We start from the raw sequence: 26,502 nt of genomic DNA, 5'->3' as shown, positions 1-26,502 counted from the left end.
GTTCCAAAAAGTCCTCATAGAGAAGAAAGCAGTGTAACTCTCTGGGGACAGAAGTTTCTAGAGAGAGAAACGAAACAGCCAAAACCAAATGTACACAGTAAGGAACAAGCTGAGCTATTTGAGGAACAAGCGTACAGTGTAGCCAGAACAAAGGAGGGGGTGTGAAGCAGTCAGACACCCAAGGGACAAAGAGATAGTGCCAGTCCCTTGTACCCTACAACACCAGGGTAAGGACACAGCTCTTACTCCAAATGAGATGAGAAGCAACTGAAGAATTGTGGAAGAATGATCTTGTGAGATACACAATTCGGGAGAAAAATTGAGAGACTTGATCATGGTAAGCCAGTAAAAATGGCAGTGAGGGCACAGGAGACAGCTCAGTCGGCAGATTGCTTGCCACCCAGAACCCGCATCAGAACCCCCAAGTGTGGTGGCACACACTTCTAACCCTGGAACTGGGGAGACAAAGATAAGTGGATCTCTGGCACTTTAGTCAATTAGTCTATGCTGCTTGATGAATTTCAAGACAGTGGGAGACCATGTGTAAACAAATAAATAAATCAGATACAGTATCTAAGGAACCATATGTAGGGTTGGCCTCTGGCCTCCATATGCCTAATTGAACACACAAAGAAAGTAAATAATGGCGGTGTTTTACACAAGGGCAGCCAGGGACATGGTAAGAAGTGGTTGAATTGGGAATGTATTTTGAAGATAGACCCAACAAAATGTACTGGTGTGTGTGTGTGTGTGTGTTTATGTCTGTCTGTCTGTGTTATATTATGTTTTGTTTTGTTTTGTTTTGTTTTGTTTTGTTTTTTGTTGAGACAGGGTCAGGTAGCCTTGGCTGTCCTGGAACTCACTGTGTAGAACAGGCTAGCCTCATCTCATAGAAATCCACCTCTCTGGCTCCTGAGTGCTGGGATTAAAAGCATGAGCCACCTTGCCCAGCCTTGCCAATATTTTTGGAGGGTGATAAGGACTGAGAAAGCCAAGCATAACTCGGGCTGTTGACTTGAACATAAGGATGCTATCACCATTGATCTGCAGGGGGAGCAGGTATGGGGAAAGAACTGGGAAATATTGGTGAATTCATTCTTTTTGTTTCTGTTGTTCCCTCCACTGGCTGCTAAGCAGCAGTATGTCTATTTGTTTACTCACATATCCACAGAGCCTAAAACAGAGTTAACCTGAGGTCAATAAATGCATCACCTAGATGGATCCTCCTTTGAGAACTAGGAGGTAAAATAAGCAAGTGGTGTATGGGTGTATGGAGCAGAAGTGGGCAGGCCTCTGCCCCTCCTCGGCATGTGCAGGGACACCCTTGCCCAGCAAGGAGTTCAGTTCACAGACATAATCATTTCCCAAAGGAAAACCGCCTACTGGCAGCGTTCCCTCCAAGGAGAGGTCAAGTAATGGAACGTTGAGTGGTTTAGAGATGCTGTGACTGTGCCCATCCGCCTGGGGATGCCCTCCACCACTATCAGAATGAAAGACACCACTACTTCTTTCAGGGACAGATTCTGGTAAATGACGTGGCTGTAGAAGAAACTGAGGTCGCTGCCAAAAATGGCCGAATTTACACACTGACCGGAGTTCTCATTCCTCCCTCCATCGTCCCAATTCTTCCCCACCGATGTGATGAAACAAAGAGAGAGCTAAAACTGGTAAGAGAATTTTAAAAATTCAGGAAATTGGGGGCCTGGGCAGCCACTGGAAGCAGGCAGCATCCTGTGCCCACAGTTCTGAGAAAGCTGAAAACACCCCCCCCCCCCGAAAATGCATGTCCATGAGACGGCACATGGTCCTATCAGCCGTGAGACAAGCTTCTGGTGGGATTTCTTTAGGAAATGGCCTGCAAGTGAGTGCTGGAGCCTGCCAGCAGAGTCAGACAGTACCTGGGTGGGAAATGAGGATTTAAAACAATTAAAACAAATCACACTACACACAGGATGGCTAGAGAGGGCTGTCAGTATGACTGAAGCAGCCTGGGTTTATTCCAGGGTTCATTTTTTATAGGTAAAAGCAAAAACAAGTCACATTAATTAAAAAAGAAAAGGTTCGTGGAAACGCCAAACTTCCTTTCAAAGACTACCTCCCTATAGTAGATATAGTCCTTTTCTAAAACCATTCCCTAAAGCAGTTATGGTCCAAGGTCACACAGACAAGCTTTTAAGGAATTTGGAACAAGCTTTTAAGGAACTTGGTGACACCTCCTCTCCTCTCTCTCAAGGCCAAGGTGAAAGCAATCTTTCCACTGAGATCTAAATATCAAAGCAAGCTGGCAAACCAGTGGCTCCCAACTGGTGAGCAGGGATTTTTGGTGTTTCTGTAACAAATTACCATAGATGTCAGTCAATTACATCTGACTAATAAAAGTTCCTTTTACATGGACCTGCAAAAATGAGGACCAGATTAGGATACAATCATTTAATGTGCTCTTCAGAGCCTTCTACTACAGGAATCTCTGTTGGTTCAGAGAAAGGAGTTTGGAGAGAGATAAGGGCAGCCTAATGCTGGCCATTTCCGCTTCTGGCTGTTCAAAAGCTTGTTCTTCACCTTCCTAAGGGACAAACTAGAGATGTGGGCTTGAGTTACAACCCAAAGAATTGTGCTTCAATAGGGAGAAGAACTTTCCAGCAGCCAAGAATGAGTCCTTCTACTCTTTAACATTCACTATTTCCTTCAGGTTCTTTAGTAAGCTCTGCCTGCTCTTCTTAGTTCAGGGTGGTTTTGATTAGATATCTCTCTTAAAAGTTTAGATGGATTCTCTGGAGAGTATGTATTCAGGTCTAGAAAGAGTAGAAATAATTGGAACTTCCTAAAAACCTCCTTTTTAACACATGCAGAGCATGCTGCCTTTGAACATGTTATTTTTGGACTTTAGATGTTTAATAAACAGCACATCACAAGCTAGGAGGTGGTGGAGCAAGTGGATCTCTAAGTATGAGATCAGCCTGGTCTACAAGAGTGAGTTCTAGGTGGCCAGGACGACACAGAAAAACCCTGTCTAGAAAAAATAAATAATAAAATTACAATAAATAGCACTTAACTAATTCAAGTCCCTGCAGGAAACAAAACTTATCCCAGATAGTTCAAAAGGATACAAACATTGATGCTGAGAAACAACCACAGCAGCCATCCCACCCAGAACCAAAGGGCTAAGAGTGAGGAACAGGGTTCCCTGTGAGTGTAACAAGAACAGAAGAGGCTATGTGGAGCTATAGGGAGTGTGCCAGCCCGCATGGGAGCAGGGAGGAAATCTTTGCTCTCTTCCTGCGACAAGCACCCTGCTGGTGCCTCCCATCAACCCAAAGCAGCTGCAAGCTGTTCAAAGAGCTAGACAGAGGATGTCAGAGAACAGATCTGGACAGATCTGAGGATGTGCATTTTGTTCCTTCCTTCCCAAATTAAAATCAGTGGAAGCAAAGCAAGAATTGAAGGTCGAGGTTCATTGTTCAGCTAAGCTAATAAGTTAGCTCTGTGTCAGTGCTGACACTGTATCCCCAGACAGGAACAACTGAAGGGTGCCCTCGGGGTCAGGTGCTTCTCATACAGAGAGCTCAGACTGCTACAGCCTGTTTGCCGCTGTTCTGTCCAGAGAGAGAAGCAGGTGTTCTGGGCATATTCAACTTCCCCAACACTTATCCAGCATTGGTTTCACTCCTGCACCCTGGGGAGGAACTGGAAGGACAGTGGGAGAGTCCAAAGGAGCCTCCTTCACAGGGAGGGAAGCCTAGGCCCCTGAGAGCAGTCTCCCTGTTTCTGTGAGGGCATGGGGATGCCTGGGCTGACTCCTGCCTTTCTTTCAGGGCTCTTGCATGAGCTGTTCCCTGATAAATTGGAGCAAATGTCCTGCTGACTCCAAGCCCACAGTGAGTGTGATAAAGTTGTTTTATGTGCAACCTGAGCAAGCCCACTGTCCTTTCTCATCTTTTCTGTCTGCTTCCTTCTTTAAATGTGGGCTAATGTATGGCTTCTGGCCTACCAAGGCAGGGGTGGGAGAAAGAGACCCGCAGATCCGTGTTCAGCCATGGTTAAGTCACTTAACCTCTTTATCCTAATTTTCTTTTTCTGTTGATAACAACAGGGTTAGTATAGATAAATTCATAATAGTCAAGGAAAAACAGCCTCTCAGAGCTTCCTCTCAGCTTCTCCCTCCCAAATAAAGGACAAGATTGGTATTTACTCTTATTATGCATAATTCTGGAGAAATACACAGGAAAGGTTACACACTTTCAGCTAGACAAGAAAGGTAAGTCCTAGGTTAGGCACAGAATCCTGACGGTATACAATAGGGTCTGATGTCCTGTGTACTTAAAAAATGCTAATACTAGATTTTGAATGTTCTCCCCACAAAGAAATAATAAGTGGATGAGCCAATAATGGCATTAATTAGCTTGTTTTAGTCATTTCACATGTAAACATGTAATATTACCCTATAAATATCTTTATTATTTGTCAACAAAAATAAAAATAGGGGCTGGGGAAATGGCTTAGTGGTTAAGAGCACTCACTGCATTCCTGAGGACCTAAGTTCAGTTCTAATTCCCGTGTCAGGTAGCTCATAGCCACCTGCAAATCCAGCTCCAGGGCATCCAATACCCTCCTCTGGCCCCCATAGATACCCATATGCACACACACACATGCACACACACTTTAAAAAATCAACTTAAAAGAATAAAAATAAATGTCAGGAAATAACACTGAAAACATTTAAATGTTTTATGCTAAATTGAATTCTTCACATGTTTATTGAAGTTTGATCATCTCTTAGACGCACTGCTTGATTATAAGCCAAATAAATAAGATATCATATTGGTTGGGGTTTCGCCTTGAGAAGTTCAGAATATATACTTGTTCATTATATATTACAATTGTACAGCAATCTGTAGTTAAACACCAAGTACTCTGTTGAAAAAGCAGATGATGACAGTCTTTTAAGAAAGACTTTCCCAAACAGGAGATTCTTTCAATATTAGAAAGTGACAAGATCATTAACACACTCCTAGTAGGGAATAATAAGGCAGAACAGGTTGGTGTGGGTGCTCAAGTGTTTGCTGTGCTTAATGAAGCCATTTCCTACAAGTCCTTTGGTAAACTATTAACCAAAACCAGGAGAAAGTGAAGAATAAGTTGGTATCACAATGACAGCTGGATGACAGACATTGTACTATCCACTCTCTACAGCAACCCTGGAGTATCAGTTACTTCTTCAGCTGCTGTGATAGAATTTCTTGACAAAAGCAACCTAATAAAGGAAGGATTCATTCTGGCTCACAGTTCAAAGGGACACAGTTCACCACAGAAGGGAAAGCATAGCATGAGGCTACTTGTTACATTGCATCTACAGTCAGGAACCAGAGAAAGATGGATGCCAAGTGCTTAGCTAGCTAGCTTTCTTATTTTTATGGACTCTGGGACCCTAACTCACGGAATGGTACTGCTCCCATTCAGGAATATATTTTCCCTAGATGATCTAGATTAATTAATCTAGGTGATCCCTCAAGGGCATGCCCAGAGGCTTGTCTTATAGGAGATTCTAGAGCCTAAAGATTTAACAATAAATATTTACCTAGGAAGGATATATATCAGCTTGACTGCTGTGTGGCTTGGGGATACAAGGCAAGGACACATAGCTGACATGTAGAAGAATCAGGATTTGATCTGTGAATAGGACACCATTTAGTTAGCATCAAAAAAAAGGGGGGGGGGAGGAAAGAGGGGAAGAAAAGGAAATGGGTGAGAACCACAGAAGCTCCTGAGAACTCATGACCCACAACTGGTTCATTCCCTAAAATATTCCTTCCCTCGTGATCTCAGAATGCATTTTTACAGATAGGATTTTAGGTTTTGTTGCCTGCTGAGGTCTCATCACTCTCTCCACCAAAGCAGAGCCTAAGACAGGGGATAAGCTTGACACAGAGATCCATCTAATTCAAAATCTGAGCTGGGAAGTAACTTTATGGGCTGAGACTTGACATCAGCATTATTGTCCCATTGCATGAGAGGCAGCTGAGACCTGAGGCTGTGTGGTGTGCTCTTCACCCTAACCTTGATGAGTCAGGGCGCTCAGTCTGTGGTCCAGATGTCAGCAGTGCAATGGAGTGGGGTGGGGGGTGGTTTAGCCGATCCCCAATTTCCTCACATATTAAAGGAGAAGCAAGAGAACATTCAATGAATTGGCAGCCTGATGAACCATATGCAATATCTCTAGCATTTTGTAAGTCCTTCATAAATGGGAGTTACAGCTAACTACAATGGGCATCAAAGATTAAAGAATGGAAGAGTACATTTAGTGAGGCCCTGAACCTAAGAGGAAAGCCTTGTGCTTTTGACATTTATTTTAGTTGGTGGGGGTTTTTTGTTTGTTTGTTTTTTGTTTTTGTTTTGTTTTGTTTTTGTTTTTGTTTTTTTTATACATAGAAGAGATAAGATACTTACTGGCTCTAAACTGTTGACATGAGTGTAAGGATGGCTGCAGCACAGAGGAAGAAGCCAGACCACATGCGGATGAATCAGAGTCCTCCCTGATCGATTAGACATGTCTGCTATAACATGAGAAGTGTAAAGATCCCTGTGCTACAGGGTGCTCAAAGCTTGGCCCATATTCTACCAACAAAGAGAGAGGCCTTGTGAAGACTGCAGGCTGACTTGGACTCGGGTGTGTTGGTGTGGCCCCTGCTCTGTTATCAGTGGCATCAAGAAACAGAGTGGCTGGCACAGGTTGTGTAATGTCCACAGGATTCCAGAATGCATACAAGAGTGATTTTACCCACTGCCTTTCTCCCAGGCACTCTTCACACACACATGTTTCTACAAAAGCAAAGGACGGAACCTGAAAAGCGGCTGTGCCCGATACTGTAATGCTACTGTGAAGGTGAGGAGGGTACAGCCAGGGGCTCATCCAGGACACCAAGACTTGGGAAGCTCCGAGCTGCATTGTTGAGCTCCGGGGTCCTCGTGGTCACGAGTGGCCTGCAGGAATTTAGGATGTCTTCCTGAATGACAATCAAAAGCTAAACTGGGTAGTATACTCAGGTCACCACTTCCCTGAATCACATCTCTCTCAGTGCCCCTGCCTCTTCCCATAAAGCCCATGACACCTACATGGGAGCCACCCTCCACCCAAGTCTCTGACCTGGCTCTTACCCACATTCCCGCCTTACAATATGCACACTTGATAGTCTCATCCAGATATGCAGGGGCTGACTCATCTTTCCAGGCTCCTTCTACCTAACCCCTCCTGTCACTACCCAGCAGACCCTCACACTCCATCTCTCCATACCACCACTCTACTCCAGCACTTCTCTTCCTAGACTCACCATTCCCTGGAATGCTCTTTTATTTCCCATCTGTTTGTTTACATATGGGATCAAGCCCAGGGCTTTGCAAATGCTAGGCGAGAACTCCACCACTGCGTGGTCCTCTGGTCCCGTCATTTGTCTATTTTACCTGCCATGTTGACTCTCCCGACCTCTCATGTATTCTTTATACGCACTAGCCTCCATCTGCCTCATTCTCTTGTCACAACAGAGATGTTCGATGGGTTGGTGTAGAGTGCTAGCAAGTTCATAAGAAGGGTTGGCATTGTATCTCCCCTAAAACACCCCTCTTTTGAGGAATCAGTGTTCTTCCTGGGGTCCCCAGGGGCAGCATATGTGTTGTTTCCAGGTACCAAAATGCTGTAAAGGCTTCTTCGGGCCTGACTGCAACCTATGTCCAGGACAGTTCTTGAATCCATGTTCTGGAAATGGGCAGGTGAGTACAGCCCCTGGTTTACACTGTCTCATGCATGCTGATTTTCATAAGTCACACGGTAATGTTGAAAACTCCTAAGCCAAAAAGTGACACAATGCTGGCCAGTATTCCCAGGAATCAAAAGATCTGTTACTAAAACGGGAGGTATCTACAGCAGAGGAGTCAGCCTGGGGAGGGGAGCCGAGGAGGAGAAGGGCACCCAGGAGGATGTTGCTCAGTCTCGTCTTCCCTATAGTTCACCGTGAGATCTTAGACAACTCAAAACTCTCTGGACTTCACTTCCCAAACCTGTGGGAGATCCTAAGTCCAGGGTTTTCATGGTAATTGAAAACAATAACAGCATTAGCCTGTGGTTGCTTTGTGCTGTTTTTAAACCAAACTTCAGAACATAGTGCAATGTAAAAGCCAGAGCTTGACGTTACTTGGAGGCCAAGACCAAAGAAAGGAAGGTAGAAGTAGCTGTGATCATGTAGGGGAACTATAGATCTGGGGATTTAATAGGTCCCCATCTAAACTATGTCTCTTGCAAAGGGAAAAACATGGGGGAGGGGGACCAGTAGTAATGCCTGGAGCCTGATGGTTAGGTGAGAAGGAAGCCCACGCCCAACTCTGGTGTTTAGCAGTCAGTACCAACCTGGTCTTGCCAAGACTATACAGATAGGAGAGCAAGCAGGCTTTACAATGGAGACAAAGCACTGCAGCATAGACCACAGCTGAGTAAGCAAGAGCGTGGAGAGAACAGGCCAGGTCTCAGCTGAAGGTCCCTGTCTGCCTACTGCCATCCCCTAAATGTTGTGTGAAGGGTCTCATTTTACATTGTAACCTTCTTATTCTGAAGAGATAAAAACAGGTGTATTCCCTTACACCCATGAGAATGGCCAAGATGAAAAACTCAAGCGATAACACATGCTGGAGAGGTTGTGGAGAAAGGGGAACCCTATTCCACTGCTGGTGGGAATGTAAACTGGTACAACCACTCTGGAAATCTATCTGGCGCTTTCTAAGACAAATAGGAATAGTGCTTCCTCCAGAACCAGCTATACCACTGCTAGGTATATACCCAAAGTTTGCTCAAGTACACAAAAGGGATACTTGCTCAACCATGTTTATAGCAGCTTTATTTGTAATAGCCAGAACCTGGAAACAACCCAGATGTCCATCAACGGAGGAACGGGTATAGAAATTGTGGTATTTTTACACAATGGAATGCTACTCAGCAATCAAAAAGGAGGAAATCATGAAATTTGTAGGCAAATGGTGGGATCTAGAAAAGATCATTCTGAGTGAAATATCCCAGAAGGAGAAAGACAAACACGGTATATACTCACTTATATAGACCTATAAGATATGATAAACATAATGAAATCTATACACCTAAAAAAGATAATCAAGAGAGTTGACATGGGGTAAGATGATCAATCCTCGTTTAGAAAGACAGATGGGATGTGCATTGAACGTATGACAGGAGTCTACTGAGCGCATCTGAAAGACTCTAACTAGCAGTGTTTTCAAAGCAAAGACTCATGACCAAACCTTTGGCAGAGTACAGGGAATCATAAGAAAGAAGGGGAGTTAGTCTGATGGGGAAAGGATAGGAGCTCCACAAGGACCAAATATATCTGGGCACAGGGTCTTTTCTGAGACTGACATTCAACCAAGGACCATGTATGGATATAACCTAGAACCTCCACTCAGATGTAGCCTGTGGTAGCTCAGTAACCAATTGGTTTCCCAAAGTGAGGGGAACAAGGATTGAGTTCCTATTTCTAACAGGAACTCAATGACTGGCTCTTTGGTCTCCCCACCCCCGAAGAGAGGAGCAGTCCTGTTAGGCCACAGAGGAGGGCTTTGCAGCCAGTCCTGATGATACCTGATAAAACAGGATCAGATGAATAGGGAGGAGGTCTCCCCCATCAGTGGACTTGGAAAGGGGCACGGTGGAGATGAGGGAGGGAGAGAGGGAGGGAGGGAGGGAGGGAGGGAGGGAGGGAGGGAGGGAGGGAGGGACTGGGAGGGAGGGACTGGGAGGGAATGAGGGATCGGGACATGGCTGGGATACAGAGTTAATAAAATGTAACTGATAAGAAAAAAATAAAATTCAAAAAAAATCAATAAATGTAATCCACTGAATAAACAAAGTGAAAGAAAAAACACAGGTGTATTCAGAGTACTGACAGAAAAAAAAAGGAAAGGAAAGGAAAGGAAAGGAAAGGAAAGGAAAGGAAGGAAGGAAGGAAGGAAGGAAGGAAGGAAGGAAGGAAGGAAGGAAGGAAGACAACCAAGTCTATCCTTTTTTTTTTTACTTTTATTAGTTACACTTTATTCACTTTGTATCCCCCCATAAACCCCTCTCTTCTCCCCTCCTAATCCCACCTTCCCTCACCCTTCTTCATGCATGCCCCTCCCCAAGTCCACTGATAGGGGAGGTCCCCCTCTCTTTCCTTCTGCTCTTAGTCTATCAAATCTCATCAGGAGTGGCTGCATTGTCATCTTCTGTGGCCTGGTAAGGCTGCTCCCCCCTCAGGGGGAGGGGACCAAAGAGCAGGCCAATCAGTTTATGTCAGAGGCAGTCCCTCTTCCCATTACTATGGAACCCACTTGGACACTAAACTGCCATGGGCTATATCTGTGCAGGGGTTCTAGGTTATGACCAAGTCTATCTTGATGAACTTCATTAGGTTTACATCCGGAAGCAAGAGTGACTCTGAGTCACATCACAGAAAGGGCCACGTTAACACAAGTCATGCTTCACAAAAGCTGCATCCCATGGAAGAGCTGCCTGCCTAAATGTCAGATGCCCCCACACACACTGAAGAGCCCCCTGCCTCAGCAAGATTTTGCTGCTTACATGAACTCTGTGAGGCTCCCTGCGGGTCATAACTGTTTGGCTTTCTCAAGCCTTGTGTTCTGTGAGTTTCCTAAATTTAGTTAACCTTCTGAGTACTGGAACTCACTCCACCCAGAGTGTTTCCATTTAGAGGGTACAGCCACACAATACACCCTCGCACCTTGTCCCTTAAGGTTCTAAGTCCTAGATCAGGATCCCCAAGCCGGGTACCAGTTTTCACATCTTACCTGATACAGAGATGACTCCACCTCCCACAAGGAGTCCAAAGCCACTTCCAATGGCACTGAGCCTGAGTTCAAATTCAAGCCATGGAGCAAAAGCAAGAACTTCACTGCCACATATATCCTAATGGCCCGTGGGGCTTACCTTTGCTCTCAGTGCTTAGATGGCCTCAGTGGCAACGGGACCTGCATTTGTGAGGATGGCTTCCAAGGCTCCAAGTGTCAGTTCTGCTCTGACCCCAACAGATACGGACCTCGCTGTAACAGAGGTGAGTGTGGCATCCACAGGCCCCCCTCATACAGAGCGTGATAATGGTGTGGTCTTCTGTCTTGTGGATTTTGCTTGCAGAGTGTCATCATGACAGTGCGGGTTTCTTAAGCACTGGTTCTCTGTAGCACGTGTCAGACAGGCAGGCACAGGCTGCCGAGTTCTGATTCTCTCTGGGATGACTGAAAAACAGCATTTTTAACAGGTTCCTGGGGGGGTGCTAGCAATCCCATTTAGGAACCCCATTCTGGACACCACTTTCCATGTCCATGAAGACATAGTCCACTTCAAGAACTAGATCTGCTCTCTTTGAAATAACTCTTACCCATCAGTTCTTCCATTTAAGAATTATGACCTCAGCCAGGTGATGGTGGCAGTGGTGCATGCCTGTGATCCCAGCACTCAGAAGGAAGAGGCAAATGAATCTCTGTGAGTTCGAGGCCAGCCTGGTCTACAGAGTGAGTTCCAGGATAGGCAAGGCTCCATGGAAAAATTCTGTCTCACCCCTCTCATACCGCCCCCCACAAAAAATTAAGATCTTGATGGGTGCACCCTTGAACTGCTAAATAAGGGTGAAAGCACTAGTAAGTATTTTGTAAATTCACTCTAACTTATATATGGAAAGCTTTCCCTAAGATATGCCTAGCACATAGTGCATACTGAAAACATGCTAGCTACTACTGTGACCTCCTACTGGTTTAGCTGTAACTCTAAGAACAGTAACCATACCTCAGTGGTATGCATACCATAAGACCTATAGAACACATGGAACATTCCACAATAGACATGTACAAATGCACTCCTATGCTCAGAAAATGTTAATCTTTAAAATGTCATCATATGTATACTTCATTATATATATTTTTAGATGTCTGTTTTGAAGTTAAAATTGGAACTCAGCAGAGTGAAATGAATCAATAAGGGCTTCCTATGGAGTCAGACCAACCAAAAGCTAAATCCTCATCTCTCCAGGGAGTGGCTGTGCAACCAGATGGGATTTCCAGACTCTTTCTTTTGAGTTTATTCACTCTTTCCTGGATGTTGGCTCTAGCTACCGGCCTATGTTGGTTCCTGTCTTCTTTATCCTGGCTGGAGCAAGGCCCAGAGCTTTTCAGTTAGATGGCATTCAAACCCAATCTTTGCAGCTTTCCTTTGAGGAACTCCACGTCTCTCCCTCCTTCTTAACTCTGTCCTCATGCACAGGTGCCTGAAGGATGTGTGTGTGTATGTTAGAGAGAAAGAGTTTATATGCACGTGGGAGTGTGTACACATGTTCATGTGAGTACATGTGCATGGTGATGTACATACATACACATATTAGAGGGCAGAGGTCACCCTTGGGTGTCTTTCCTTAAGGGCCAATTACTTTGTTGCCTGAGATAGGGTCCTCATCAGTCAATGATCCAATGAACCCACCTGTTTCTGCCTCCCTGGTGCTGGAATTACAAGCACAGGTCACCATGTCTGGGTTGTTTGGTTGTTTGGTTGTTGTTTCTACTGGGTTCTGGGGATCGAACCTGGGTCCTCAGGCTTGCACAGCAAGCACTTTTCCGATTGAACTAAGCCCCACTTTGAACTTTTCAGATACTAATATTCGGCGGCAAGGCAAAGCAGCTAAGGTTTAAAATGACAGGCACTGTGGAAGTGCTGGTTAACATTGTGGCCCACTATGAGTTCAGTCACTGTAGACGTGAACTTGACAGCACAGGCTCAAGTCCCTGCATGGGAACTCGGAGGCAAACTCTGTGGTTTGCCTCAGCCCCTGGGCCTCTACCTATGCATCTGGAAATGTACCTGCCTTCTGGGACTGAGGGTGGTTAGTGAGACAGGGAAAAGCCAGTCCAGGGCCTTGAATGACATCAGGGCCCAAATACTGGCCAACAATTATCACTGCTTCGCTGTGAATCAAAGTCGAGGATTAGCACATGGGCCCATCTGGAGTTCTACAAACAAAACGAAGTTTGTCTATTTTTTCTAGAATGTTTTCAGAAAGTGAGAAACCTCTCAGCTAACATCTCCAACCACTAAGTAGTTGAAAATTGGGCTCCCTGGCTTCTTTGGCCATATCACAAACCATCTCCTACCCTGCACCCACACACAGATACATTGGAAGCACACTGGGGACCAACATACCCACCTCCTGGGGGACAGTGAGCTCTCCAAGGCTGCCCCTGGCAATCTGAGAAAGGCCTGTGACCCTGAGTTCAGCCCAGCTCTGATTCAACAGCAGTGGTTCCGGGGAGGTGATGGCCCCCATCCTCCAAGGTACTGTGCTCTAATAGCAAAGGGTCCTCCAAGCCCTGAACACCCTCTTCGCCTCTCTTCCAGCCTGCCGGTGTGTTCATGGAACATGTGACAACAGACTAGACAGTGACGGAGCCTGCCTCCCAGGCACGTGCAGAGAGGGCACAGCTGGGCGGTTCTGTGACAAGCAGACTTCAGCCTGTGGGCCCTATGTGCAGTTCTGTCACATCCATGCCACCTGTGAATACAGCAATGGGACAGCCAGGTAGGTCCCAGCCCAAGGCTACAGTGCCACCTGTGGGTGGAGCCAGCCCATATCTAACACTTCATAAGGTAGGGCATGTTCTGCCCAGCTGACAGCATGGCTCTTGCAGGAGCTAAGTCTGAGCTTGAATCCAAATCTTAGCTCTCTTTGCTTGGAAAGCAGCAGCTGTGTGACCTTGGGCAAGTTACCTTACCTCTCTGACCTTCACTTTCCGAATCAGCAGTGATGAACTCTGCCTAGGAGAACGACAGTAGAGATTAAAAGAGCCAAAGATATGACATGCTGGCCCAGCCTGGACCGATCATTATGACGAGCACACTGCTGTGCATGTTACAGTTCCAGCACACAGGTGCTAAAGCAAGAGGGCTGCTGCCAGCTCCAGGCAGCCTGAACTACAGCAACACCTTGTCTCAAAAATCCAAAGGGGGCAGAAGTGGAGAGGTTCCCTGCATGGGAACTCAAAGGAAATTGGGTGGTTTGCCTCAGCTCTCTGGGTCTCTGCCTTAAAAAAAAAAAGTCAAAAAGGAAACAAGGAAGGAAGGAGGGAGGGAATGAGGGATGGAAAGAAGAGGGAGTGAGGGAATGAGGATGGAATGAGGAGGGAGGGAGGGAACGAAGGATGGAATGAGGAGGGAGGGAGGGAGAAAGGGAAAGAGAGAGACGAGGAGGGAAGGAAGGAAGGGTTATCTGTCCTGCCACTGTGAAGAAATACCCTGAGGATGTCAATTTAAACACAGAGGAGTTTGTTCACATAGTTTCAAGGGACAGCACACCATGGCAGGGACACCATGACGGTGGGAGCTTAAGGAGCTGGTCACATGACATCTGCAATTGGAAAATGAAGGGAGAGAACAAGTGTGCTCAGGTTGTTTCTCTTCATTCAGTCTTGGAGTGGAGGCTATGAACAGTGCTACTGGTATGCACAGAGCAGGCCTTCAAACCTCAGTTAGCTTAATCTACATGACCCCTCACAGATGTGCCCAGAGGCTTCCGTCTTAGGTGATTCAGGGTCTGGTTAACCATGGCAGTTAACCATCCCAGAAGAAAAGCAATGAAATTCCATGCTTTGAAGGTTCCTTTACCTACAAAAGCTGTCAATAGCAGCTCCTCTGTAAAAGCCATCTGAGGTCAAGTTGAAAGATGAAGAACTGCCACTTGTTTTCTGAACTGTATACCAAGAACAGCAGCCTTAGGGAGTAGAAAATGTCCTAGGAGGCTTGCTATCCTGTAGTTTGAAGGCCGGAACCACCTCAAGCACCCTGAAGGAAACAGAGGATGTCTGGAATCCCAGCCCTGTTCTGGCATCATTTTCTTAAGTTTATTTGCATAGTTTACTTGCTTGTTTTGGGCATAGCAGGCTGGATGAGGGCAAAGACTTGGCTTCTTTCCTGTGGTTACAGGAAAAATCACTGATGAGGAAAATGTCCCCCAGAACCTCCTACATCACCCACGGTGGGCTGTCTGCATGTCTGCATGACCTCAGCTTGGAGGCCTGAGCTGGAACAAATCAAACTTGTTCTTTGTGTGGATTCCTTACAAAGACACTTCCTCTAGGAAACTAGATCCTGGACAGTCTACGGTTTTCTTAAGCTCACATTGCTGAAGCTTCAGAAGGATGTGGATGGGTGGAAGCCATGTGGTATCCCCAGGCCATACAAGATACTGATCTAACCAATGAATGAGTGAACAATGAATGAATGAGCAAATGGCCCACATTAAACAGAAAAGGTATTGTAGTAGGATATTTCGGAAGGGATGTCTGAAAAGAGGGTGAAACTGTCATCTCACAGGAGGTACAACTGAGTGTGGTCACACACATGCGTGTAGTGAGTGTGTGTGTGTGTGTGTGTGTGTGTGTGTGTGTGTGTGTGTGTGTGTAGTGAAAGGTGGTATGTGAAGGACCAGAGAAGGAAAGAGAGGTCTCACCTGATTGGCACGTTCAGTATTTTCAGACATGTGCTACAGACAGTTTTGTCTTAAAATAGCATAAACACAAGGTTATAAACAGTCAAATTCTGGTCCAGGAAGAGCAGGCCAGCTGCCATCACTGCACCTAATGGTGTCAGTGAGTCCTGCCAAGCTCACCCCAAGAATTAGGCCTGTTTTTCCAAGTGAGGAGACAGTGTCCCAGCTGGGAAGAGACTTGGGTGAGCCACACACAATGGATAAGGTCGGGCTTATTCCCACCCAGCCCTGACTGCCAACCCCCCAAAATCATCCACCCTTGCTTGCAAACCCAGGCTTCCTGCACAAAACTAATCGCTAATCACATCCAGCTCCTCTCTGGCTGGCTACATGTGCCTGCATGGTGGGTGCTAGGCATCTCAGGCTGATTCTGTGCATTTTCTCCTTCACAGCTGTGTCTGCAATGAGGGCTACGAAGGAGGTGGAACTCTCTGTTCCAAGAAGGACCCTTGCATGGACTCGACCAGAGGAGGCTGCAGTCAGAATGTGAGTGTTGTGTAGCCAGGTGCCCTGGGCTTCCTTTTGTGTCATTGTGTTTACTTTTTTGTAAGTAGGTGCAGCAAGAAGCCACCAATCAAAGCCTCTCCATGGCAATGAAAGCAGTTAGGCAAGGGGAAGTAACCTGCCATGCTGCCTCAGATAGCGGAAGACAGTGACAGCTGCAAAAGCTCGTTGGGTTTTATATGGTTAGGTGACGGGGGAGGCAGCTCCGGCTGGGATAGCAGGTGGTTAGCATGGCATTCTTTGAGACAGATGAGGTGCTGACCGTTGAAGGCAGAGGCGTTCAGCCAGCCGTGAAGGGCTTCTGAGAAATGCTAGAGGTCTCTGTGTCTCGGAAAACCCAGCCCAGGTGGGAACGGAGCTGTAACGCTACACTGCCACCAGCACTGACATCTGGAGCAGGTTTTATGACCTAACACTTTTTAAAGAAATCCTAGAGGAAGAGACATCCCAAAAGGCAGTGCCTGATGACTCTTCATACGCACAAAGCACATAGGTTTGAACTTGAAAATGTATTTTTGTATTAGAATTTTTGAAATAGCATACAAAGTAATGGAGTTGGGCTTGTTTTTCTTCTTCCCCCAATCCCCTCCCATGTCCTTGCCCCCCACCTTGGTCCTCTCCCTGTCCTCACTGGCCCCACCTGCCTCCTGTCACAGATATTCCGTTAGCTTCGTCCCTCCATTCTTTCCACAATAATGCATGGGAGTAGGAAAGGGGCATGAAGGTAGAGGAAGGGGAAGGCAGCTGGGAGGAACAGGCCATGAGAGCAGAGAACTGAAGATGACAGAAGTATATTATAGATGTATATGATATGTCATAATGAAGCCCGTTAGTTTATACAACTGATGAACCACAAAGGAGGGGTCTCCATCCCACTCCACACACATATGCATGCACACACACACACAAATTATGATCTCAGATCCATATATAAGAGAAAAAATTTGTCTTTGCAAACTTCGCACTTGAAGAAGGCTATCTGGTAGGTGCGCTCTGTGACTCCACTAACTCAGATCTGTGGGCTCTGGGAAGATGAGGTGTGCAGAACAATAAGCCTCGCGTCAGGCTCCGTAACTAACAAGGACTCTTGTGTACCTGATTCCTTTATTCCTTGCATCAGCTCAATGAGGTCGACATGTTAGCCTTGCCCTCCTAAGGAGAAAGCAGTCTCAGGAGAATTAAGAAACTTGTCTACAGCCGGGTGTGGTGATACACACCTTGAATCCCAAGCACTCAGGAGGCAGAGACAGATCTCTGTGAGTTCCAGGCCAGCCTGGTCTACAGAGCAAGTCCAGGATAGCCAAGGCAACACAGAGAAACCCTGTCTCAAAAGAAAAAAAAAAGAAGAAGAAGAAGAAAAAGAAACTTTGCTTGTGTTAGTATAGCCAGGCCTGCCATTGTTTTCACTAGTATCTCTCAAACATTGCTACCATCACCTGACATCATCTCTTGCATTCATTACCACAGTTGAGCAGTAGGTTGGCTTGCTTCCCCTAGCACTAACCAGGTGCATGTGGCCAGAGTTGTTTGAAGCAAATCATGTCTCTGAGGCTTAACCCCTTTCAGAGATTCCCTGGGCCTAGGGATGAAATCTAGACTCAACTTCAGGCCCTGCCCACTGCAGAGCACCCTAACTCAATAACTTCTGGTCCTCTCCTCTTTCCTCGGGTCCTTCAGCCTCCTATAGTCTCCCTGCAGATGGCTACCTTTCTTGTTGTTATAACATACACTTACAAAAGCAATTCAGGAACAAAGTATGTGTTTTAGCTCCCAGTTCAGGAGTGTGATCTTTGGTGAGGCCTGGCCCCAGAAATCTAGGGAGCTGGTCATATGGAATCTTCAGTTAAAAAGCAGAGACACATGTCAGTGCTCAGCTCTTCCCTCCTGTTCACTCTGTGCAGGACTTCAACCCGTGACATGGCACCACCCACATTTAGGGTGGGTCTTCTCGCCTCAGCTGCCCTAATCTAGAAACTCTCTGGCAGACACGCCCAGAGGTCCATTTCCTATGTGACTCTAGATGCTGTCAAGTTGACAACATAACCATCACACCCTCCAATCAAGAGTCGTAGTATAGCTTAGAGGAGCTTGGACACCAACATCATGGAGCCTAAGATTCATGCTTCTCTCTATAGCTTTGGGGACACCTCTTTCCCCAAAGATAAATAAAAATAATAATAGTGCTTGCTTGCAGAGCAGTGGTTCTCAACCTGTGGGTTGCAACCCCTTTGGGGGTCAAATGACCTTTTCATAGGGGTCATTAGGCTTCATAACAGCAGCAAAATTGCAGTTATAAAGTAGAAAAAAACTAACTTTATGGTTGGGTGCTTACCACAACATGAGGAACTGTACTAAAGGGTCACAGCATCATGAAGGTTGAGAACCCCTGCTCCTAAGGATCATTTACTCTTTAAATCAATAGAAGCAATCTCTGGCTGAGTCAGTAACAGAGCACTCTGAGTGCTGTAGCCCTTAGCTGACCAGTTCCAAGCAGTCCCGCTCTCAGAATCACCCAGTTGCTTTGTTATGTTCATGTGGAAAAGCATTTCCATCATGTCCATTGTATTCCACATGCAAATATGTGTTTCTAGAACATTCTTCCAGATCCCTTCCAGCTTTGGGGACCCTAGGCAGCTGGACTGTGGTTTCAAAGGTCTTGCTTTTATTCTTCTTCTTGCAGGCAGAATGCATCCAAACTGCCACAGGGACACACAGCTGTGTGTGCCAGCGGGGCTGGACAGGGACCGGAAGAGACTGTGTGGAGATCAACAACTGCCTGCTGCCCGGTGCAGGTGGCTGCCATGACAATGCCACCTGTTTATATGTAGGCCCTGGGCAGGTAGGTAACTTGGGAAAGAAAAAAAAAAAAAGAGGAAATGGGATTCCTTTTGGGGTTTTTTGTTTTGTTTTGTTTTTGTTTTTGTTTGTTTGTTTTGTTTTTTTTGTTTTTGTTTTTTTTGTAATCATAATCACAGAAGTACTTTGGTTCAAAGCACTTTGCCCTCAGTTGTGGTAGGGAGAATGGGTTAATTATAATGAGTCTGGGTTAATTATAATGAGTCTGTGACATCGGTGTCATTGTGATGCCACCTTACAGAAAAGGAACTATGCCACTGAGATGTTAGCGATGTGCCCTGTGGCACAGAAAATCAACCAGTCACACTATGATTCACACAGAGTCAGAATTCAGAGATGCTCAGTCATTCCCCCACCCCCCATGGATCACACACAAATATCTAGAACATTCTATAGCTTGTTACTCAATTTTAGGTGGCTACATTTCATGAAAAGAGGCAGAGGCTGTTGACTGGAAATTAGTGAGTTACAGAGGAGGAGATACAACTACATTAAGATTGTGGCCATGGACATGATAGTTCCCCACTCCTCATCCATTCCTCCTGGCCCCTCCTCTCCCCAAAACAGTCCAGTATGCTCTACAGGGCCAACAAAACATAAAGCCTAGAAGGTAAGGACCAGAAAATTCTCCCTCACATACATCATTTTGAATGATGACACAAATTCTCACACTTGTTTTTTAAAGCTGGACTTGTTTAACCTTCAGATTATTAAGAAAAGTATGTTCCCCATGAGGTTGGGCACAGCATAAGGCCTAACCTCGCTTCCTGTGATGGCTCTAGGCCTTCCTTCACAAGCCTTCTGCCTTAGACGGCACATTCTCTTGCATGTGCTAGGAACTGGGACAGCATGTGCTTAAATGGCACTTGGTGAGACCTTGAAGCCAGATCATGCCTCTCCTTTGCTCAAGGTTGGAAATAACCCAACAACTGAAGGTCTGGCCCAGGTAAGGTGCCAGAGAAGGATGTTTCTGGGTGCTTCAGATGCTGTCCTTTCTCTTCCCTCTTCCCAACTCCAGGAACGAGGGACCGAGCCTTTCTCCTGTAGATGCAGAGCAGGGCTAACAGTTGTGAAGCAGTAGGTAGCTGGCTAGCCCTTAAAGTACTGGGACTCCTTGGGATCTTCTTGCAAGCATTTCTAGTTATATCCCTTTGCGTGACTAAAGGGTAGTGAAAGTGATTAGAAGAAAGTGTGAAAGGAAATGGGAGTGTGCAGCCAGGAACATGCAGGATACCACCCAGCCAACTTCCCTCTCCAAGAGCCAGCCCAAGCAAACTTTCAGCTCCCTCCTGGTCAAGGTCTGTTCATACAGTGCTGAGGTCTCACTGTGCTAAAATATCTCAGTAACTTACACCACATCTTAGTTACTGTTCTACTGCTGTGAAGAGACACCATTTCTAAGGCAGCTTACAAAAGAAAGCATTTAATTGGGAACAGCACACTGTTTCAGAGGGTGATTTCACGACCCTCATGGTGAAGAGCATGACAACAGGCCAGCAGGCGTGGTGCTGGAACAGTAGCTAGGACTATATTTATCTACAGTTTGGAAGCAGAAAGACAGACAGGCACGCAGGCTAGGCCTGGTGTGGGCAGCCCACGCCAGTGACACACTGCTGACAGGCGGACGTTGATGTGGGTGCAGTGTGATGCAGGGACCGGAGGTCCGCACACAGGGTGTCTGTCTGGCCCCAAGTTCTGCCCAGTCTCGTGGGTAAGGGATGCCCTCCAGCAGCTTCAGCCTTACCCCTGCTCTCATTGAGGCACAGTGGGGTACATCTGTGACCATTCCTACCAGAACCCAGGATTCATTTTCTCTTGTTGGCTCAAACTGAACACTTTCCCAGCCCTCCTCATTCCCATCAGGCCATGGGACAGCAATCAGCCCATAATTGCAGAAATCCAACCCCGGTGGCCAGGATGTGTGCAGGCAGGGACAATTTCAATCTTCACCTCTATACTGGGAACCTGGGCTGAAGGAAATAGCCATGCCTTGTTATTATAAACCACAAGAGGGAGTAGTGCTGTCCCCAAAGCCACATGGGGTCCTTTTTCTAGAGAGAGGACAGATGTTTACATTAGCATTCACACAATTGCTCTTCTTGGGACCCACTGAGCTGGGTTTGGGGGATAATCAGTTACTAGGGCTAAGGGCCACAAGTCACCCTGGAGAAACAATCTCATGTAAGGTGACAGACCCACAGAAGTGGCAAAGTGACAAACGCTTTCAACCCAGAAGAATGAGCACACAGTATGCCTGCCACTCCACAGCATCTAGTGGTTGCTGTCCTAGTTTCCCCTCTGATCACTCCGACAGCAGTGCCTGCTAATGTGTCTAGGGAAAATGAGCTTGCCAGTGAGCCCCCAGGAGTCTAATCAAGGAGGAGCCCACTGCAGACTCATGCCTCACTGGGCACTTAGTAAATGATTGCACCTTGGTTCATTTGTGTTACCAGGCTGCAGCTGAGAAAAGAAAACATAAAATGTCTTAGTGTCAATATTCATTTTCTAGGGATTAGCATAACGAAAGTACCACCAAGTGGGCAGCAGAGAGCAAACACATTGTCTTATGATCTGGACGCCATGTCAAGGTCAGCTGCGGCCTCCTTCTGAGGGATCCTAGGGAGAGCCTGTCCCTTGCTCCTCTCCTAGCCTGGGGTACTGGCCATCTTTGGCAGAGACACATTACCTGACCTCCATCTTCCCATTCCCATGGCATTCTCTCTGTGTATACATCTCCTATTTTCATGTTTTCACATGGATGTGAGTCCATTAGATTCAGGGTCCACCCTACTCAAATATTACCTTGCCTTAAGTCACTGCCTAATAACTACCCTGTTTCTACATATGATCATGTTTTAGGGTACTGCAGGTCATGACTTCAACATACGAATTTGGGGTTGGAGAACACAGTTCAGTATGTACAGTGTCTACATCCTCTCCTGCAAACAAATGCTAAATGTCCTGAAGGGATACAGAAGAAAGAGAAGGTCTCTATAACACATTTAAAAAATCAAATAAGCCCCATCTAAGATTGCCTTCACTCAGTCTCAAGCAGTTTGAAAGATTTTTGACACATCAAATGGATTTAACTTCTGTGAATATAGCTTTAAAGAGACAAGCCATGTTTGGATCAAATGTAAGAAGTGTTAAGAGTGGGGACATGGAGGTGCTGTCCCAATAAACAGAGGAAATTAGCTCTAGCTTATAAGCTTGGATTCTGCCATGCACAGGGTGTGCTTGGGTTTCACGTGGTTATAAAATATTATTCACAGGTATATAAAATATACACACTTGTCTTATAAAGCTCACATAGCAGGTGACACTGTTACAGAGAAAATTCATACAATGGATGGTATTACTCACTTCTTCCCACAACTGAACAGTGTTATATCAGCCCCAACTGGGGTATGTTAGACTTTCAGAATCCATCCTAAACATCGTTTCTCCAGCCAGACATGCTTCTTCACCTCTGTTTTTCTCTCCTGACATGTTTCCTCAGTTTGAATGCCTTCCCCAGCTCTCTTGCCCTCCTTCAAGGCCCACAGCGTCCCAGCTCTTAAAGAGCATTCTCAGAACGTTCTAAGCCCACTCCACCCCCTCGGAACAGTAGCCCATTCCCATAAGCTCTTCATGAGCCAGTGGCTCCACAAAACTTCTTGTCTTTTATTTTCTTTCCAGCTTGTTAAGATCAGATGCCTCCTGTTTATCTTTAATGGATTTTTGTCATTGTTTAACTCAATTGAAGAAATTCTTTTAAATCATGTTTGGTTTGGTTTGCTTTTTGTTGTAGTGGTTGTTTGTTTGGTTGGTTGGTTGGTTTGCTTTTTGTTGTGGTGGTTGGTTGGTTGTTTGGTTGGTTGGTTGGTTGGTTGGTTGGTTGGTTTTCCAAGACAGGGTTTCTCTGTGTAGCCTTGGCTGTCCTGAACTCACTCTGTAGACCAGGCTGGCCTCAAACTCACAGAGATCCACCTGCCTCTGACTGCCAGGTGCTGGGATTACAGGCTTGACCCACCCATACCCAGCTATGTGCACAGATTTTTAATTTCAAAATATTGCGATTTCATGGAAAACGGTTGGGGAAATAGAATAGGGAATTAATTCTGAGCTGATGTATTTACACTGAAGTACTCTACTGCAGCTTCATTGGTTCCTTGTCTGCCATTAGCATGTAATTTCTCTCATTTTCTCATGTTGCCGTCATGCTCATACTTTACTGATTAGCTGCATGCACAGAACCACAGAATATATATTTGGAAGTATATATTCTGCTAATGGAGCATGTGAGGGCTGGAGTCCAGCCTGCATCCTGCCCACTGGAGGAGGGAACTACACCCTCGGAGAAGGAGGGGCACTTACCAGCTACGTGAAGCTATAGCAGCTGCTGAACCACATGCTGCAGGCTGTCTCTGCAGGTGTGATGCCTCGAATCCATCTACCCGGTGAGGAGCATCATCTGAACAAAGCAGAGCGTCTTCAAGCTAGCAGTAGCCTTCTACACAGCTCCCCACCAAGTGGACAAGACACAGCTTCCTTAATGTTTCTCTCTGGGTATTGGGTCAACTTTCCCAATGTAGCGGCCATTAAGTCTAAGCTCTCAAAAAAAAAAAAAGAAAAAGAAAATCTCTACTATGAAAAAAAAAAAGTCTAAGCTCTCTGGACAGGCCTTTGTGAGGTCCAGAATTTCAGCAGAATGCAAAGACTATGTTTGGGCAGCGTGGTATTATGTTGTGGCAACCAAGAACAGTTGACTGTGTGCAGTGACGAACAGTAGAATCTGGAGTGTCTGTTCTGTAGTGTGGTTGAATGGCTGTGTTCTCCGTAGTCTGCTTTTCAGTGTAATGGAGAGCAAGGCTTGAGAGCTGTCGCTTCAGTAATCCCTTCTGTGTTCTTGGAATCACAGAATGAATGTGAATGCAAAAAAGGATTCCGAGGAAACGGGATTGATTGTGAACCGGTCATTTCATGCTTGGAACAAACAGAGAAATGTCACCCCCTGGTGAGTCACTTGATGCTTCCTTCAGTATCAACACACACAAAACTCTTAAGAACAAAAATCAGGCTGTGTGATCACTTCCTGGGGTGATCATAAAAATGTCTGCGTGAACAGCTTGAGGAAGAAGGGTTTTGTTTTGTTTTGCTTTTTTTTTTTTTTTTTTGGTGGGTGGGGAAGGTTTGGGTTTTTTTTGAGACAGGGTTTCTTGGTGTAAGAAGCTCTGGATGTCCTGGACTTGCTTTGTAGACCAGGCTGGCCTTGAACTCACAGAGATGCACCTGCCTCTGCTAGGATTAAAGGCATGTGCCACCATGCCCAGGTTTGTTTGGTGCCTTGGTTCAAAGGTTTCAGTGCCTGGTGGCCTGGATGAATGGCCTCTGGGCTATGTGTGGTAAGGCAGACCATTGTGTCAAGGAGCATGGTGTGATCAAAGTACCTCACTTCCTGGTGGACAGGCACCAGAGAGGATGTAGTTGGAAACAAAGCATGACCCCCAGGGTGTGTGTCCAGTGACCTACTTCTTCCAACTAGGCTGAACCTCTAGAATTTTTGGCCACCTCCCGGGAATGTCACTAAATTTTAAACCCATCAATAGAGTCAAGCTGATAAAAGCAGACTCTTCCTGACTCAGCTGCTTCCCCAAACCCCACCTCTAAATGTCCTTCATCAGGACCAAGCCATTAACACAGCATTCTTTGGGGAAGACACTTCATATCCAAATCCTAACAGCTCTGTCTTATCCATGCCTAGCCATGAACAAAATCTCTCACCTCCAAAGGGTGTCCCTAGGCAGAATTCAAGCAGCCTGTGCAATCGCCACTCCATTTCAAAGCTTAAAGGAAACAGCTTGGGTTACCAGATAAGATGCCAGGCACCAGTTGAATTTTAATCTAAGATACACAGGGAGTAAGTTTTGGGCAAAGGTTGAGTGTGCCCAAAATATTGCACAAGATGAGTTTATACTAAAATATATTTATCATCTGTCTGAAAATCAAAGTTAACTCTCTCAGATTCTTTTATTTGCTAAATCTGGCAGGGATGAAAAGAAAAAAGTTTGTTGTGGCTGAAAGCAGCAGGAAGAGCATCGTGCTGCAACACTGACACTTCTGTGTGTCAGCACTGAACTTGCAGGGGTTTTGTTGTTGTTGTTTTTCCTGTAAAACTGGAGTTCAAACTCAGGGCCAAGTGCAAATAGGCGAGTACTGTACCACATGATCCCAGGTCTGGACTCAAAGTTCTTACCTTAGGGCCGACAGTCTCGTGGTACCTGAGTCCGATCTAACATCTAGCTGTTTCCTCCATCTTGGTTTTCCAGGCCACCTGTCAGTCTACCTCTTATGGTGTCTGGAGCTGCGTTTGTCAAGAGGGCTATGAAGGAAATGGTCTCCTGTGCTATGGAAATGTGCTCGTGGTAAGTCCTTGGCGAGAACCTCAAGTGCAGTCAGAGAGAGCACAGCAGAAAAATGAACATCTCAGCTGAGAGAGCCTTAGGCATGCTCCGTCTGCAGACCCTTTGTCAGGAGATTTTATATGAAGGCAGCTGGATTTTGCAGGTCCTTACATGTTTGGTGGGTTCCTCCTTTTCCCAGGATGCAGCAGAATTTATTGGCACTTTCTACATACAGAGCAGTCCTGACAACTTTTGTTTGCCAATCTGCCTCAGACTTCCGAGTGAGCTGCATGAGATGGCTGTCAGAGCTCCCCTTGGGGTCTCATGGGGTACCCAGAACATCCTGGATTTACCCATGTTGAAGAGGTGTGTGTGTGCTCATCCTGATTGAGGGGTGCTCACATGCATGTGTACGTGTGTGCTCATGTGCACATGCAAATGCCTTCTGTGTAGCAGGTTCTTTTCAGGTCCTTTATGAAGCAGCATCTCATTTAACCCTCACAACAGTTGTCTGGGATTAGTGCTGTTATGATGCCTATTCCACAGGTCAGTAAACAGAGGCTAACAACACTTACTTGCCTCAGATGTTGGTATCTATCCATGTGCCAGGCCCAACACTTAATCACCAGTATATTTTATCTTCGTAGTATGGGTCACGCCCAACTGTCACTACCTCTCCATCTCTCTTTCCCACAGAATAGGACTATTGTCTCAAAGGGGAGCATGTTCACCTTACTCCTATGTCACATTTAAACTCATAGAAATCCTGGGTTTCAACACCAGATGATTGAGAGGAAAAAAGAAAAAAGAAACAAGAAGGAGGACATGACTGCTCCTAGGTATAGTGAAGAAGGTTTATTTTAGATAAAAGGTTAAATATAGCCAGAGACTGAGACATCTGGGAGAGTCCAGAGTGAACACGGCCAAGCTGAGCAGGGCCATATGAGGGGAGAGGAGAAGGGAGAGCAAGAGAGGAGACAGTCACAAACCAAGAGAAGATGCTTGGGCTAGGAGACTGACCAAGAGGTAAAAGGGCCAGAAAAACCAGCATAGCCAAAATGACTGGATTATATAGGGATGAGCAGCTTGGGGAACGGCAGACCAGTCCCTGGGCTGAAGGGTTCAGGGTAGGGGCAGGGTGTGCCAGCCAAGAGGACCCTGCAACAGCTAGAAATGGAAGGATGCCG

At 45.9% G+C, this 26,502-nt stretch overlaps 1 protein-coding gene across 3 annotated transcripts in view; it reads left to right on the top strand.

The window, feature by feature from the left end:
* Positions 1-26,502, top strand: part of Stab2 (stabilin 2) — a 169,786-nt gene that overhangs the window by 55,828 nt on the left and 87,456 nt on the right. For all 3 annotated transcript variants that reach the window (XM_060377857.1, XM_060377858.1, XM_060377856.1), the window contains exons 18-27: positions 1,515-1,667; positions 3,813-3,875; positions 6,794-6,880; positions 7,675-7,761; positions 10,988-11,099; positions 13,427-13,607; positions 15,965-16,058; positions 18,757-18,915; positions 23,833-23,928; positions 25,241-25,336. In XM_060377857.1, the coding sequence (XP_060233840.1) occupies positions 1,515-1,667; positions 3,813-3,875; positions 6,794-6,880; positions 7,675-7,761; positions 10,988-11,099; positions 13,427-13,607; positions 15,965-16,058; positions 18,757-18,915; positions 23,833-23,928; positions 25,241-25,336 (1,128 nt within the window). The remainder of the gene's footprint in view (positions 1-1,514; positions 1,668-3,812; positions 3,876-6,793; positions 6,881-7,674; positions 7,762-10,987; positions 11,100-13,426; positions 13,608-15,964; positions 16,059-18,756; positions 18,916-23,832; positions 23,929-25,240; positions 25,337-26,502) is intronic.

The sequence above is a fragment of the Meriones unguiculatus genome, chromosome 2, assembly GCF_030254825.1.
Source record: "Meriones unguiculatus strain TT.TT164.6M chromosome 2, Bangor_MerUng_6.1, whole genome shotgun sequence".
Taxonomy (NCBI): Eukaryota; Metazoa; Chordata; class Mammalia; order Rodentia; family Muridae; genus Meriones; species Meriones unguiculatus.
This window is presented reverse-complemented; position numbering and strand designations above follow the sequence as displayed.